The sequence below is a fragment of the Chenopodium quinoa genome, unplaced genomic scaffold (assembly GCF_001683475.1).
Source record: "Chenopodium quinoa cultivar QQ74 unplaced genomic scaffold, ASM168347v1, whole genome shotgun sequence".
Taxonomy (NCBI): Eukaryota; Viridiplantae; Streptophyta; class Magnoliopsida; order Caryophyllales; family Amaranthaceae; genus Chenopodium; species Chenopodium quinoa.
This window is the reverse complement of record NW_018743732.1, coordinates 326,094-343,891: the sequence shown is the minus strand read 5'-3', so window position 1 is coordinate 343,891 and position 17,798 is coordinate 326,094. Positions and strand designations below refer to the sequence as shown.

General features: G+C 34.8%; 1 protein-coding gene across 1 annotated transcript; it reads right to left on the bottom strand.

The window, feature by feature from the left end:
• Positions 1 to 862: 862 nt before the first annotated feature.
• LOC110684645 (nardilysin-like) lies at positions 863 to 16,989 on the bottom strand. The gene is made up of 19 exons (XM_021861080.1): positions 16,500 to 16,989; positions 16,270 to 16,345; positions 16,131 to 16,177; positions 14,970 to 15,082; positions 12,924 to 12,997; positions 12,716 to 12,811; positions 12,491 to 12,610; positions 10,943 to 11,176; positions 10,393 to 10,541; positions 10,105 to 10,261; positions 9,128 to 9,280; positions 8,567 to 8,946; positions 6,141 to 6,290; positions 5,791 to 5,973; positions 4,231 to 4,434; positions 4,041 to 4,147; positions 3,725 to 3,878; positions 1,747 to 1,868; positions 863 to 1,555 (listed from the first exon to the last, which is right to left on the bottom strand). Exons 1-19 carry the CDS (start codon positions 16,821 to 16,823, stop codon positions 1,312 to 1,314), a joined length of 3,087 nt encoding a protein of 1,028 aa, XP_021716772.1. The 5' UTR covers positions 16,824 to 16,989; the 3' UTR covers positions 863 to 1,311.
• Positions 16,990 to 17,798: the final 809 nt, after the last annotated feature.

The window sequence follows — 17,798 nt, the reverse complement described above, 5'->3', positions numbered from 1 at the left end:
TCCGGCTCCAAATTTTAGGACCCGGTCCCAACCAATTCCGGGTCCGGATCTTAAAATTTTGACCGGGTACCCGGTTTGCTCACCCCTACTGGAAAGTGCAGAAGAGGAGTGAATTTTGGTTGGGACAATGCCGTACGATTTAGACAGTTTCAGAGTGGGTGTGTTGTAATAGAGTGAATTGGCTAATTGCATGTCATAGTTCTAGCTTAAATTGTCATGTCCTACGTAAGTAGGAGTATTTCGTATCTATATACGAATTGGAGTATAAAAATTTTCAAGTTTAATATGTTCTCAATACACATTTATATATTTCAATTTCAATTCGATATCGTGGTAAATTGTTTCTTTTGGTGGGAAGTAAGGCCTTTGAATTCTTTGGAGGAGTTGAGCAAATGGTTTTCGACTAGCTGAAACAAGAGGTCTTCAGCTCTGGCCTGCCTAGGGAGTAAAAGGCCGAAGCTTTTTTGTTTAAGTGAAAATTAGGGCGAATTAAGAGTTTCAGATATAGAAGAAAGATACAATATTAGTTTATTGGCTACTTATACTTGGAAGATAATATCAAAAATCCTCTTTGATATCAAGAATTAATTCTCCTTGATATTATCTCATTTAGGATTGCTGTGACATAATCCCTTTATTAGAACTTGTGATATGCTGTGATATCTTTGACCAGCGTTTATGCATAATGTCTTCTTTTAGATAAACACTTCCTCAATTTCTTTATAGTTGCAAAACACCTCTTGCCATGATATTGAGGAAGGGATTAGAAAAAGCAAACAAACGAATTATTCTAAAGAAAAAAAAAAAAAAAATATATATATATATATAATATATATATATATATATCAATAAGGAAAAATTGTTGAAGTTTTATGGTTTAAATTTTTCAGATTAACCAATGATAAAATAGCATATTTAACAAATGCGTTGTACACCTCCATTAACACCTCAAAATTTTATATTACTCCCATCAAAAACAAAGTCCTAACTCTGCTTCTTAAGTAATATATGAGGTAGCCTGTCCGAAGTTTCAAGCAAATAGTACAGGAAGCTCTGAAATCCTGTATAGTTCACAGTACAAGAACCATTCTCTCTGGATGGTCAGGACCCTCTGCATAGCTATGCAAAGCAGTGAAAGGAAAGATGGAGCGCATTGGCAAGGCCCCTGCTTCTGAGCCCAATTTTACCCTCACATTCCTGTGCATATTCACTACCATACACAAGACCTCAACCTCATCTTCAGCACCTGACTGAAAGCTAATATGAGACTCCCAGTCGACAAATGCTTCATCATGTTTGATGCCAGTTTATTCAACAAATACTTGCATAGAACTTGGAAGATGTTTTGAATGCAGCAAAGTCGTCAATGACTTCCACAGACCTGCCCTGTGCTTCAGCCTCTTTTAAGTCTGTGTCGCAACCCCAAACTCGGATAGCAAGCCTCCGGCACTTGGGGGATTCCTTCCGGAAATATTTACTAAACCAGTCAATTAAGTCACTTTTATTAATATTCCTCACGATTTCTGCCACCTTTTCTGAAAAATCGAACATATACCTGAAGATTGACCATTTTGCATGTCAAATAACCATTAAAAAAAGTGAATACAGAGTGCTGTAAACTGTTGAAGGAAAATGAATCTTAGAGCATTCGCTCCCATAGCTCAGAGCATGTTCAAGGTATGAGTACCACTGCCCCGTTTCACAAAGAACATCTACAAATATCAGCATAAATGTGAAATGGCATACCTCTTATCTACAATTTGATTCCATAACCGGCTAGTCTCACATGACAACGATGAATCTTTCTCAAGTAATTTTGCAATTAACCCGCTTTTGTAGCTCTCAAAGGATCCATCATCAAGTCCTTCCTGCAACACAACCAAGGCAATCGAAAATAATGATATTAGAATAACAGAATGCCCAGATAATCATTATTACAATTCAGTGAGTTGCCATGTTGAGCAAAATTCTCAATGCAGAAACATGTCAGTACAGTTACAGATAATCCAAGCGGTTTAACTCATATGTTTAAAGAAACTGTCAAACCTGAGCATGCTTTGGATTATGGCTTATTTTACCCAAAATGAAAACCCGATCAGTTTTTTCCCAAATATTTAGGGTCTTCAACAATTTTTTTGACCCAAAAATAGACTAAATTTTGGTTTGACACAAAAGTGAATAAAAAACCACCCTCTACCAAGCTCGATTATAACCTGACCAACCACCTTTAAATGTTTATGTAATGACTGTATGCCAGGCATAGGGACACTGGTAATAAAGGTAAGTCACAGTAATTCTGTTGAAAAAGGAAGATGGCTGGGAACTTTTGAGAGATGAGTAGAAAAGCTGTGATTTTTATAAGGAAATGAAGAGGTGAGAAGAGGCATTATGAAAAAGAAATGTTTATTCCTTGTTTGGAGAAAGTCTAAGCCTCTCAATGCTTAGAGCTTATGTGATCAAACTTCATCAGTCAGATATTAAAAATCCCTCTTTCCTTCGTTGATGTAATTCATATTCCTTTATCGTTGTACTTCGCTACACTTTGATTGGATAGAAGGAAATGGAAGGAAAAGAAGGGAAGAGAAAAGGCGGAGGACAAACTCTCTTGTTTGGGTAAATGATTGGGGGAAGGAGAGGGAGGGATCCATTTTCCCTCTCTCTTTAAATAAGCATAATCCCTACAAAATTGGAGAGATTTGGAGAGGAAATGGAGCTCACCTCCCCCCCCCCCCCTCCCTTTCTTTAACATTCCCTTCCTCTTTCCCTCCCCTTCCTTATTTTCTATCCAAACAAAGCGCATATTAAAAATCCCTCTTTCCTTTATTGGATAACAATAGTGAAGGGAAAGGGAGGGGCTGAAAAAAGAGGAAAGGGGAAGGGAGGTGAGGTGAGGAGAGGAGATGGAGAAGGTGACCTTCCACGCTCCTTCCAAGTCTCTCCAAACAACAGAAGGATTTGGTTTATTAAAGAGGAAGGAAAATGGATCCTTCCAATCCCTCCCCTTCCCTCTTGGCATTAAATATCCAAACAAAGGATGATGCATTTTTCCTTTTCTCTTCTCTTCCTTTTCCTCCATTTCTCTCTATCCAAGCATAGAGTTAGTTCCTATGCTTTCTATAATTTGTAATATCAATTTATCACAGACTACAACCTCCACACACCATTTTAATAAAACAACTTCATCAGAAAATCAATTACCATTCCGAAACAGAAATAGGTCGAGCATATGGTTTAGAGGAAAGATCAATATATATTTTTAAAAAAAGAGTAACACAAGTCAGGCTAGTTTCGAAGCTCTAACTTTGTCATCTACAGAACAATATAAGCTTCAAAATAAAGACTGGGATGGATGAATCCACAAAGCTGCAACAGAGAGAGCTTGTATAGAATTATAACTGCCCTCCATTAAATTTTGAAAAAAAAATTCTTCAATCTTGATGATAAAAAACACTTGTTCTTTCAAACAATTTAACATTTTTCTAACCAAAAACTATAACACAGATGCGAAGGAAGAATAGAGCAGGCAGATGAGTGATGAAAAATCAAAGAAGCAAAACAGGGGGAAAGGGAAATGAAGGGTGACTTCTGTTATATATATATATATATATATATATATATATATATATATATATATATATATATATATATATATATATAAAATACTTTATTTAAACACCAGACTACTTGATAAACATAGCTGAGAAGCCTGAAAAAGCTTTCTTACCAGCATGTCCTTCACGCCATTGATGAAGTTATCAATCCTTCCTTGCAAATATAAGGGGTTATACTCGGAAGATTGAATGCAGAAGCAAAAACCAAAGACACGGTATGTAGTCCGTGGGCTGCATTCAACAACATAACCAAGCTGCTCCTTTGTCCTATATCCCAATCAAAACAAGGCAAATAAAAGGAGAAGTCAAATGACATGACATAGACGGTAACAAGATTTAAACCAAGCCAGGAATGCACCTCAAAGCAGATATGCTACGACAATAAATACTTGCAGAAATGCCTAATATCACTTAAGCATGATAACCTACCTTAGCTGATTAAAAAATGGCTCTTGCACAATCTCATCAAACAAATCAGAGAAGCCTTTCTGCTTAAGTGAATCCACAGCCTTTTCTGGCTCAATTTGGTAATAAAGCTGAAGCACATACCCACAAGATAGCATGAGAAACCCCACAATATATATATAGACACTAATAAGTACTGCCAAGTCTAACATACCTCAATCACAGAGTTTACTTCCAGCTTATTTTTTACACGGACATCTCTAGCAAGGTTTGCTGCAGAAGGAAGACACAAAACTTGTTCTTTATGCCTCATCTCCACAGGAATTGCGGGTACCGAAAAGTAGCTATGAATTATCTTTGACACATTGATGGCTTCTTCTTCTAGTAAATTACCATGACAGAGACCCTCAAAATATAACTGCAGAAAAAATAATAATGGCCAGGTGGCCAAATTAGTACTCCCATAGGACCCAAACTTAAAAATTAAAGAATGTTGCTTGCTAATGCAAAAATTGTCTGCAAATTTCAGATCATAAGGCTATGTTTACTTCACCTTATTTTTCACTTATTTCAGATTAGATAAGAAAAAATAAGTTCTAATCAGAAAAAATAAGTTTTGACATAATCATTTTATGTGTGGTTTCTTTATTGCTAATATTAATAATTTCGTGATGAATTTTTTTTTAAAAATTACATATTAATAGAATACACATTATTACAAATCTAACCAAACCCCACTTGATATAATTTCTCCTTATAGATTAGCGGACATATAAGGTCAAAGTTGAGTCAAATCAGATAGTCACATCAGATTTGAAAAAATAAATTCAGATCAGAAAAGAAAAGTTCAGATAAGCAAAAAATAAGGTAAACCAAACAGGCCCATATCTGTGAGAATATCATAAGTATTTACAGATAAAAAAAAATAAAAAATAAAAAATAAAAAAACTGCAATGCAAATACAAGTACACAAATAGTTTTAGCCTTTCATTAGATTCATATGCATAAACTACAGGAAACAGAACTTTCTTTCCTGGTCTTACATACCGTCTAGAGTTTGAAATTGGGATGTATATCAAAAAAATATTGCTTATTTGTCAGATATTAGTTCACCACCTCTTATGTCCTTTGTAAAATTCTCTTTGGTATGAGCTAGTTTTAGTTTTAAGCCACATAAAAAGCTTTGGAGAAAAGAGAGCAGAATTCTTGAGTGGTCTATTCTGTGATTGGTTCATGGAAGCAATCAAAGCACTGGATCTTTCACCAAAAAGCTTCTGAATGTCAAATACATTTTTAGGGGACATCTGTGCAGCAGACTGCAGTTCACAATACTTAATTATTTTTTTTTTTCAAATTTCGTAGATCTAAATCAAGCATAATAGTACAAGGGATTTAGAGAATGATAGTCCATGCTTTAAGTCATCTAATCCTCCTTTTGTACATGAACAACAGTCTTACAGCCCTATCAATGTGTTACCAGTATCTTTTCTACCTAAAGTAATCCTTTTCATGCCTTGTAAAAGAAGATAACAGATTTTCTTTTGCTTCAGGAAATAAAGGGTTATAGAAAAATAAAGAAATTTTGCAATTTACCCCTTCACTTCTCCTCTTGTACCACTCTATGCAATATTTAGTGCCGAAAGTATTTTAGTCATTAACCTTATTTTTTATCTCGGTACACGTTCAATTTTGCACAACTTTAGACAAACATCTTGTGATATAAATTGGAGGGCAATAAAAATAAAATAATTACCAGACATTCACAGTTTCATACCTGAGAAAGAAGCTCTGGAATGAAAGCCTGCAACTCAGCAAGGGACAAATCAGCTAAGCACTGTAGCTTCTCGTCCACCTCCCAAAAAGTTTTGCATAGGATTTGCAATCTCAGATATGATGCATGGTTTAAAGGCTTCATATTTGTGTTCCTGAAATTCCTCGCCATGTTCTCTTTAATGACCTACAAAATTCCAGGAATACATCGTAATTAATTAAGTATTAATATGCAAACTCCCAATTCAGTCCAAAAAGAGAACTTTCAATCTGCATTGACTTTTTCTCTTTTCTTTATTTAGGGAGGGGTGTAAGTGTGTAACTGTGCAAGGGTAAACGAACCAGAAATCTCACCTTAAATCGATCCTCTTTCGGTGAAAAAGATTTTGCTACAGCCAATATCTTTGAAAGTAAAAGCGGAACTTTTTCACTGAAACCGTAAACCTTTAGCTCAAGTTGATCGCCATAAACAGATATTGAAGTTTCTAATTTGGCTATGCTAGCCTACATACAAAGAAAACGTGTTTATATCAAATACAGAAGGACTGAAATCATAATTCTCAACAAGTCAAGAAAGCCATCAAGTAAAGAGTTAAAACCCTGCCATCAACAAAAATAAATGACATTATGCATTAAGTCTCACAAAATCAGATCAGAAGTATACATTTAGCTTATTAATGCACACCCCCTCCTCCCCCCAACAAAAAAAAAAAAGCCAGTTTTCTAGATTGAGCCCAAGGCCCAACCCATTCACCACCTCAATTTCCATAAGATAGGAGAGAATTGACCTCCGGAGCTGAGCACAGGAAGACTTCTGAGGAAAAATGGCAATCATAACCTTGAGCTATAAGTTCATTTGGTTGACCAAATCATAATCATTCAATATCTAACAAGAAAGATACATGAAAATTTGTGGAAAGGCTGAATTTGAGCACCTTGGCATTAGCTAAACAGCCTGAGCATAAATAAACACAGCCAGGAGTCATTTATATCTGAGCAACATCTGCATGTATATTGGATAAAAGATAGCCAATGACTAGGTGCATCTAAAGGATGTCCCCTAGCTCAAACCAAGCTTGGTGGGGCTTGCGGCCTAGATTGATTAAAAATACCAAACACATTATGACTCTAGAAATTTCACATTATTTAGAGTACGAACGCTATCAATTCTCTATGCCAATAATTTCTACAACCTTGCACTTTCTCTCCCAATAAACTTCAAACTTTTCACTTCCTTGAGCATAAAAGGTAAAACAATCTTGAACAACCATAAGGGGCAGTTCACACCCTTTACAGTGTGCAACTTATCTGTCTGCCTATAAGCCTCATCCACCAGTGTCGTACAAGTATCTGATCACCTCAAGGTAATATCTCTCAATATTTTCATTATCTAATTTCTACATTAGTACTTGAAATCTTCATAATATCTGCCCACATCAAGGACAAAGTAGGGTATGCTGGAATTTTGGAAAGCTTGCTAGGACAAAGTTAAGTGGAGTTTAACAAGAAGAGAGGCAAAGAACTTCAAAAATATTCACTCTTTGGCACACATTTAGGTTCTCCTATTCATAATTCTGTAATATATAAGATTCAAGTATGTTCTCTTGGAACTGAGGATCTCCCATTTATGACTTTCAAGATTCTATTCCAACAAGAGCAAGAATGCTGGTTCCACATAATGTTGTCTGATAGTCAGAGAACCCACAATAGGTGTGGCTCTCCGAGTCTCCGCTCTTGGCTGACTGATAAAATTGGATCCTTAATAGGCCTTCTTAGCTCACTGATGAGATTAAATACTAACATCACAGTATTATAGACCAACATCACCCACAATAAGCAGTCAATATCTATTTGCTAACTTACTCTAAGCAGTCTTGAGACTCTTGACTCATCAATTTTCATAAACAAAATTATTAAAAAATCTAGTCCATTTCTACTTTTTGCCATTTTTGAAAGAATTGCAACTTCCTTGACACATTTTTCATCAAAATTTCTCTCTTCTCAGCCTGAAGGTTCCCAACCTCAATGAAAGCAAATATACAATATCACAGATTGCTTTTTAAGCAAGCAACTACCTAATACATATAAAAAAATATTCAAATATACTCATTATGTCATAAAATAGAGAGATAAAAATAAACTTCAAGCTTCAACATTGTAGACTACTTATAAAAACTACAAAATCTCAGGCAACAGCAAGGAAACCAGTACATTAAAAAACAAAAGAACACAAAGCAATCAGAGGTCCCATAAAGAAAAATAGGGATGGATCCTTTGTAACAGAGAGGAAATAAACAATACAATTGATGATGATAAAATTTCCATATACAGATATTAAGAGGCATATTACTCAGAGATTCTTATGCATAGCAATAACAACCCCCCGCCACCACCCCCCCCCCCCCCGCGGGCAACAACAACAACGCCTTAGTCCCAAAAAGATTTGGGGTCGGTTAACGTGAATCATCATAAGGAACCGTCCGGAAAAAAAATGGCTTAACAAGATAACAAGTCGAAAAAGTTTGAAAAAAAGTTTGTAAAGTGAGAAAAAGAAAGGACATTCAAGTAAAATTTAAGAGACTTTTAAAAGAGTACCAAGAATAAACTTTAAGAAAGTTTCAAAGAGTAGTAAAAACGTGATAAATAAATAATAAATAAATAATATAAGCTCTTATAATTTTTCCTTGACGTAAGAAAACTTGAACTCCACAATCCAGGAAAGTGAAATTTATACATACAGAAATAACATAACAGAACTTCAATAGTACAATAAGACTAACCTGATAAATAATTTCATTCAGCTCATCTTTCAGAAGAAGAACAAACAATTCGGTCAAGAGACAGCTTCGCACACTTGCATAAGCACCCTTCAAATTGATACGGAAATATGTATTTGCTCGTGGAAGTTTAAAGGTCTTATCAAGCTTGAACCAGAGTTTCATTGATACTTCATCAAGTATACATCTTGGATAAGATCCACCAACAAAATCTTCAGACACACTATCAGCATGCACAGGGAAGTCAACTGGAATGAAATCATTCTTTCCAGGCAGATGCAAAGATCCATCTATTGCTGGAGGGTCCCTCCACAAATCCATCATAGATGAAGCAATATCTTCTTCAGTGTATCTTGCTCCAAACCATGGCTCACACAAGACATCTACAGCCAAGAAATAAAAAATGATGAGTTAAATGACTTAAACCAAGCCTTTCATTCAATTTTCATTATTAAAATCAAACAATATAAAACTTTAAAACATGAGCAGAAAAATATCCCAGAAAAGCAACAGGACAAATAATGAATGCGCTCATTTGTCCATAAAGGAAGGATGTCTATATACCTCCAGATTTGCCAAAGGACTTGGATAATATGTCAACCCTCATATTGTCTGGGACGAAGAAATTAAGAATGAATTTTATCTTTTCAGCATCCCAATCTTCAAATGCATATTCACCATAGATAACATGCTCCGGTGGATATACAAGCAAGTTTGCTGCAATAAAAAAAAGAAGGCATACATGAAGATTTAAATTACCCACTTGCTCATGAACTTAATAAAGAAGGCATATAGTTATTAATCACATAATAACAACGGCACTCGGCACAGTAAGAATCTAGGTAGGTCAGGACGTAAACAAAGTTAACAGACTCTAGGAATGTCAAGCAAGTTAAGTTTACTGCAAATGGTTCAATGATAGATTGGTTGCTTCCAAGAAAATGACAACAGTGGAAACCATGACCATAACAGATACACATAATGATACCCGCAATTGCAATGTTCACAACTTTATTTTATTTTGCTGTAAACGTGCCTTTGGATCAAGAAACTGATAAATCACCACATATGTGATCACTTCATAGTTCTTCAAGAAGTGAGCCTCGTATAACACGTGATAAATGGACCTGTACATAATGGTACACTACTAAAGTAAACAGATAAATATCATCTATAAAACCATTGCAGGTGTGTAAAACAGTAGGAAAAAAAAAAAAGAAAAAAAAAAAAAAAAAAAACCACTTTATTTATATAAAAAAAAAATCTTTCCAAAATGCCAGGGGAGTACATTTCAACTTACCTAAACCAAAATTTTCAAAAAATAAAATTAAATAAATAAATAAAATTGTCGGAATGCTCGAAACAAAATGTCTATGATTCATGGATACAGACATAAAGGTGTAGGCCTCAAATATGGATTCAAATGTTGAGACAGTAAATTCTTAAATTGGAGGATTAAAGGAAAGACACCTTCAAAAACATTTACAATACAAAATCAAACATAAATAGCAATTAGAAGATAAAATTGCCAGTAGCGAAACCTGCAAGTTCAGCAGCATAATCATCTTGAGGCTGTTCCTCAGCAAATATAAATTCCATATTTCCAATATCCTGGAGTTCCTTAAATATCCAATCTTCAGGAGGAGCTTGGCGCAGTAGTTTGAGGTATTGATATACAAATCCAATAATCTCATAGATCTGCTAATTTGATATTGCCATGCAAAGTAAGAAGAAAAAGGGGAAACATCAGAAAATGGCAAGACCAATGATAACATGAGGGCAGAACATAACAAAGACAAAGGTTAAAACTTGCAAAGAAAAAACAGAACCTTATCCAATCCAGAGTCAGTAAGGTATATAGACATGCCAAATATATAGGCTAGAGAAGATCGTTGCATTCCATCATCTCCTACACCAGCTGATATGGATGTTATCCATCCTTTACTCTTCAAAAAGAAATGCAAGCTTCCACTACCCTCTGTAACAAAATAAGACATAAATAACTGAATTCCTTGTCTAATAAATGGATCGATTAAACAAGTCATTTATACTCTTCATCTGCAACTAGAAAACGAGGAAAGAAAGGGGAACTGGCATATTTCCTAGAAAGACAGTTGGAAAATTTGCCAAAAGCGACAAAAAAGCAACAAAGAGCTGAAATTAATAATCTTCATAACAGGAGAAAAGAGTTGATGTAATCTTGATTTAAAAGATCTATAAAATGTTTATACCAGCAAAATTCTTTTAACAAATGTGTCAACACAAATCTCAACTTTCACAAGCTGAGCAATTTGAGCTCAGAGACTTGTTCAACCAAAAAAATCAAATCATTTTCTTATCACAATAATCAGTCAAAAGTATAACACATCAAATCCTTACCATGTCCTATTAGATGAGCCAAGTAATCTTCAGATTTCTTCAGATAGTCTTTGCGAAGACATGGCAGTTTCCATGATAACTCAAGGATGTGAACATCTTTAACAGCCTCCAGTCTGTATAGCTTGCCAGCATTCCAGATAGGGCCTTCATGATTAATCTCCAGTCCAGAGGAAGGGCCTTTCTTCACGTTACTAAACAATTCAAGGACCCAACTCTGCAGTACATCAAGCGACTCTGCAACATTGGAAAGAAGCATAGTTAATTAAAGAGAGAGAGAATACACCCATATATCCTTAATTTCTTGCTACAACACCTACGGAGTATGAATTATCTGCCTATTATCCCTTATCAAGGGTTTAAAAAAAAGAAGGCGATGCTAATACAGACAATTAGCTACACAGCATAGTCCACCAATCATTATGTCACACGAAACCTGATTTAGAAAGAAATCACCTTAAAAGGGTGGTGAAGTACTAAAAAAGATAAAGTTCAGCATAGGACAGATAGACAAGACAGAAAGGTTAGATGACCCCACAGCACAAATAAAAAATAAAAAAATAAAAAACCTCTTCTCCACACATCAATTTTCCAAGAAGCACTCTTAATTACCAGATCCCAAAGAAAATGCCGCAGATTACCCCTAAATTGTCTATTAGGTAAGCAAAAGACTGTTCGAGTAACTCCCTATGCAAGAGAGGCACTCTTCAAGGAAAGAGAACTCAAGACTAACCCTTATAAGGGTATAAGGCTATAGCAGTATATTACCCTAATATTTAAAGCCTAGATATAAGTCATATAACCTCAATTTTCTACAAGATTAAGACTAGACAGCCATAACAGGGTTGGAGATAAACAATTAATTCAAAGGTGAAGTTGTACATTGATATACTTGAATGGATGTTCTCTTATAATTGTTCCAATTTTTCAAAAACATATTTTTTTATTCTCTCAATATTAAATAAGGACAATCCATGAGGTAACCTTATTGTATTGCACCAAGGATATGTCAAGAGTTGGAATTGCACCATGTATCATTTAATGATTTTGTACTTTATAAATAATTATGCACCAACATGGTTGCTAATTTTGAAAGAACCACTAATGTTTTATTACAACCTTTCCCCTTTTGTTCTACATTTTAAAATAGTGTAATCATGATACATAAACTATTTGTGAAGAAGGTTGACAACCTAAGAAAATTAACAGTGGCGATGATGGGGGTAAATCCAAAATGTCTTAGGTCCTGTTTACCTTCTCCTTCCATTAGAATGGACAAAAGGACTACAGAACATATCAGATGAAAAATTTAGGGGTCAATGAAGTACCATAAACCAAAATCAAAGACCTCTGGTGACGGTCTGAAGAATATACATCTTTGATGTACCTGTAATTTTCTCCTCTATAACTGTATACTGCACTAAACACTACAGTACAACTGACAACCAGCAGCACTGTTTCTCTGTTTTTCCTAACGCTAATTCAGTTTTATTACAGCTTTTACAGGAGACCTAAACATAATTTACATGAGAGAAAAAGCAAAAGCTTTACCTCCACCAATGATGACTAATTTCATAATTTCACCACAGTAGTTATCTTCATACATCTTCATAATCCTTTGTCGCAAATCAATCCCTTTTTCCATGGCATCATACAAACTCTTCTTGTTCCCTGTTCTCAAATAAAAAAAATAAATAAATAAATAAAACCTATGTCAACTAAAAAGAAAGGAACACAGACAAGGAAGACACAGGCAAGGGAGAATAAAAAACTAACCCCAGAAGAACCTGTTAAAAGGATGACCCGGCACAGAAGTATGGCACTGGAGTTGTTGAAGACGACAAGTATCACTTTGCAAAGCTTGGTTAAACTCTAAATAAAAAATACAAGAAAGAAAATTGTGATAGCAGCACAGAGAATGAATATAGAAAGAAAAATAAGAAACTCTGCAATATCTTGAAACGATGGCAAATCATTAATTTACCTGAATCAACTGCCAGTACCTCTCGCTCCATGGCTTCATTTTTCACTAAAGGTGAGATGTAGAACTGAGAAAATCTAGAATACAAAAGAAGAGTTACTGCAAGAATCAAATAGCTAATCAAGATATTATCATTCAAGAATCGCAATCATTTAGCAGTAGTATTAGAAAATCTAATTATCCAGCTCAACGAACACTAACTGGAAAAAAAAAAGAAAAAGAAAAAAAAGACAGGACCCACATGGCAAAAGAAATAACATACTGCAAACATTATCACTTTCTTTCAAATAAGAATATCCCAGAGGCTAGCAGTTTTTTTTTTTTTTTTTTTTTTTTTTGGAATCTCCAGAGGCTAGCAGTTAACTACTTTTAAAACATAAGAAAGAGCTGAATCTTTTTCATAAGTAATAGAGAAACTCTATGTTGCTCACTTAGACATAATGGGAGTAAGTACAGGTATAGTATAGGCAAGTAGACACATATATAGGCTAAAAATTTCAGACGTGGGGACACTGTTCTAATATCCCTGTGGCTTTTAAACATAATCCAAAATTAAAGGCGGCTTGTTTGTTATCGCTTTTGATTTCTTGTTTGTTATCCCCGTGGCTTTTAGACACATATATAGGCAAAAAAATAAAAAAATAATAATAATTTGGAAACCAAAAAAAAGTAGTTTCCACATTTTTGTTGTCGGTTTTCAAAATTTAGATGATTAGTATAAATGTATAAGTAGGACTAATATTAAGTTAAAAATACAATTCATATTATATGACTCTTACAATGTAAAAACCAAAAAACTGAAAACTAGAAATGATACTAAACGGGCCTCAAAAGACTTGCTACATATGTTTTTAACACATACATAGACTTGTCTGCTAATTCTAATTAAAATTAAAATTCTTATCTCAAGCGCATTTGTGAGCATACATTGCAAAACTGCTGCTTCTCTTTCCCTCTCAAATTACAAGTTTCCTTTACGAATATGTTGTTGATGGAAAATGTCAAACTGATAATGAAAGGGTAATGTACGAGGTCAATACCAAGTTAAAGTCATTAAGGTATGTAAGACAAAATAAAGAGTTGAAGTAAGTCACTATATGAACCATGAAAGAAGGATGATGAAATCAATCAAACAAGTAAAGCTAGAAAAAAAATAATTATAAAGTCAATCAATTAACAAAATCAACCAATGTATTACCATTTTTTTTTATCTTTGCCACAATGACGCTAAGTCTTTTATTCAAATATTTCTGTTGGCAACTGACTGTCTATATGGACAGGAAGAAGATCGAGTTTGGAGAGGAAATAAACAAAACTGATCCTTTGTACCCGTGTATAATTGTATATGTCCCAAACATATGTCGCAAAAATAACATTTATAGGTTGAGCTTTACACTTATATTCTAAAAGTCATATTTATATGGCTCTACCAAACCACCTCTACATTAGTTACTAAATGAGGTGTATGTGTACATTGGGAAAATTGTCACTTTGTGTTGTTAGCAGAAAAAGGAATAAAATTCTACAACCCTAATTTCTTGTGTAGGGATCAACTAGGTATCAGTACCACAGACACTCTCATAGTGACCCCAAAGTGTCTCTTGTTAGACAATTGGATACCAACACATCTTGAATACAAAGATAAATAATTGCAAGTTTATTTGCTCTCCTAAAATTGCCCTCTTTTGTACAAAATCAAACATGCAGACATACTTGCATTCCTATCCATATGCATAGAATACAAAGGAGTAAACCCTCTTTGATACCATCAAATAAATTCTGCTCATTTATAATAAGGTACCAAAGTGTCACTAATGGCCTAAACCCTAATAAGCAGTCAGATACATAAGCACAGCTAGACCTTTTTTCCATAATCTTCACTAGACTTGCATACAATAAATTGAGCAATGCAAGCATGCACAATGAATTAATTAATCAAACAGCATTTATTTATTGAATATTAAACCCATAACTTTCAGCGGCAGTGTGAATTATAATTAGCTGACTTAAAGCAGCAATGAGGAATATAAGAGAGCAAAGGGTTCTAACCTTCTCAAGGCATCTTTGAGAAACTCTCGCTTGACATCAAAATGATAGCAAGTATGCTCTGCCTCTGTGTATGCATTTGATGAACCCCCGTGCTTGGACAAGTAACTATCATACTAAGGCAGGAAAAGTCAATGCAAAGGCAGCAAGATTTTAAACACAAGGGAAGATTTGTTTGCTTAATAAAAAAAATAGGAAAAGAATGGATAACCTCCAGTAGAGCATAACTTTAAACATATATGTATATCATGAGGCAACAATGTGATTGTCCATCTGGGAATGATGACACAAAAAAGTGTACGGATATACACAAAATCAATGTATTATAAGTTTTTATCAACCATTTAACTAGCATATACTAAGCTGAAATGAGAAGCTTTGGGATCCTTATATAGCAAGAAACATACCCACAATCCCCATGTCCCTTGTTCCTAAAAACACCCATCATTCTATCTATTTCCAATACACCATTTCAGAGTGTAATGCCAAGTTGGGAAGGCAGCGATAATGCCTAGTTGGGAAGACAACAATAATGCCAAGCTGGGAAGGCAACGTAGCTGGTCAGCAAGTTCTCATTTATCAAGTCTACTGTCAGCAACCATGAGCTGCAGACATCAATGAGACTGCAAAGATATTATTGATGTTGATTAGGAATTCCAAAATCCAAACTCCCCTATAATTTTTTTCAGTTACCAGTTAAAAATCAGCTTCAATGGTTTGTACATAAATGTAAAATTGTCCTTTGCCGAAACCTGACAAGTGGAACACAAAGAAAGTTTCGGGAAGTACAGAAGGAGAATGAGTGAGTTCAGTAAGTCACTTAGGCTTAATTGGTCAAATAAATTGATTTTGTAATTTTGAAGTCTTGGAACTATAATACTACGTACTTTTAGTGGACTGAGAAAACGTATCTTCCATACAATCTAAACACAGGCCTCCCCAATCCCTCCTCCAACGAAATTACTATTGGATGGTTGCTGATGATATACCAGCAGAAACTAGTAAGCAATTAGAAGATGATCGAACAACAAAGTCACTAAACTATAGTGCCTTAAACAACAAGCACAAGGCATAAATCAGCAACAGAATTACAAGCTATCGACAACACCAGTACAAGTCGTAAAACCAAAAAGTTTAAGCAAAAACACACATGGCCTTGCATACCTCATTTTCATCCGGAAACTCAGCACTACCCATGAACAGCATGTGCTCTACGAACAAATATAAACAAACCAACCAACCAATCAAATTCAACAGGAAAACCATAAAAATTACAGCAATATTTTATAGGAGTAGTTCATACCTAAAAAATGAGCAAGACCCTGTGCTTCATAGGGATCAGAGAAGCTCCCCATCCCAACACAAACTGCTGCTGCAGCCTGCAACATCAATTTCCACAAAATAAACCATCCCCATTTAACAAATTAAAACCCAATTTAAAACCCAATTCAATCCACATTTAACTAATTCAAAACCCAATTCAATCCACATTTAACAAATTCAAAACCCAATTCAATTAAATCAAATTAAAACCTTTTTAGTTTGAGAAGCAGCTTTCTTCCCCTTTTCCTTCCTACTTTCATCATCATCCTCATCTTCTTCTTCATCATCTTCTTCATCATCTTCCTCATCGTCGTCGTAATCTTCATCATCATCATCCTCCTCGTCGTCATCATCGTCATCCTCCTCAGAACCATCACCATTATCATCAACATCAGGAGTAGAATAAATCTCAGGATCATGAACAAGCAAAGCACAAAGACCATTATGAAGTCGAAGGTATCTGTATAAACGCCTGTCATTGGGCGACTTCTTAACAAGATTATCCGACGAGAATGTCACACCTCCGACCGTCATTTCGGCGGCGATAGTTTCGGAAATGGAGAATGAATGAGGTTGAGATGTTCTCGCACACTGTCGTTCGCCGCCGCTAGACAGGATTTTGTTTTCTTCAAATAGAGGGTTCCTAATTTGCGCTGCCTGGCTGCAGCGTACCCTTATTTCATGGAACAATTTTTTTTCCTCATGTAATCGTGTTAATCAAAAGATCGTGTTAAAGAGATAGACTTATACGTATTACCGTAGCGTAATTACGCAAGGCTATTCAAATTTTAAATTGACACTACAACTTTGTAGCGGAAATTCAAACTCTCTCTTTATTAATACTTAATAAAAATAGTAACCAATGTTATGAATACTCAAGATATCCTAAACTAGGTGAAGAACATCTTGAACTCCCATATGCTCAATTATAGACTCTACCTGAAAATAGTCAACACTGCTTATGGTAAGCAAGGCGAACCAAAACAAATAGGAAATACGGATTAGCAAAATATGCTAAGTACGATAATTGCAAGATAAGTAAACTCAATTTATTTGCAAACATGCTTTTTTTTAAACCAACTCCAATAATTAATCCAATAATTCCAAACTCATTATCCCAAAACCAATTCCAATAATCCAATATTTCAAATACTTAATTAATAAAACCAATTCTTCTTTGTAAATCCAATTCCTCACCCAAGTGTGCACACCCCCCAAGCTAGTCTCCTTATATTGCAAGGTTATTCTTGAGGAAAGACTCGGTCATACAAAGTCCAAAGTCTTATCAACCAAATCCACATAGTGGGATTACTACCAACATACTTGTAAAGCTTTGATAATAATAAATCAATAAATCCTTTTCATTCAATAACTCCAATCTTTATAATAACAATTCAAACTTCTTTTTATTTAATTTCACATGTTTTCAAAATCGAACCTTTTTAAACATGATAAATAATTTAACGGTTTTTTTTCACCATATACCACTGAGTTTTAACTTAATTCACC

Excerpts from the sequence above, each read along its gene's own strand:
- LOC110684645 (XM_021861080.1), bottom strand. The coding sequence starts at position 16,823 with ATGACGGTCGGAGGTGTGACATTCTCGTCGGATAATCTTGTTAAGAAG. Across the intron at positions 12,611-12,715 it reads TTTTAACAGGTTCTTCTGGG|GGAACAAGAAGAGTTTGTAT; the intron begins GTTAGTTTTTTA and ends ATTTGAGAACAG. Across the intron at positions 4,435-5,790 it reads TTCCAGAGCTTCTTTCTCAG|TTATATTTTGAGGGTCTCTG; the intron begins GTATGAAACTGT and ends TTTTTTCTGCAG.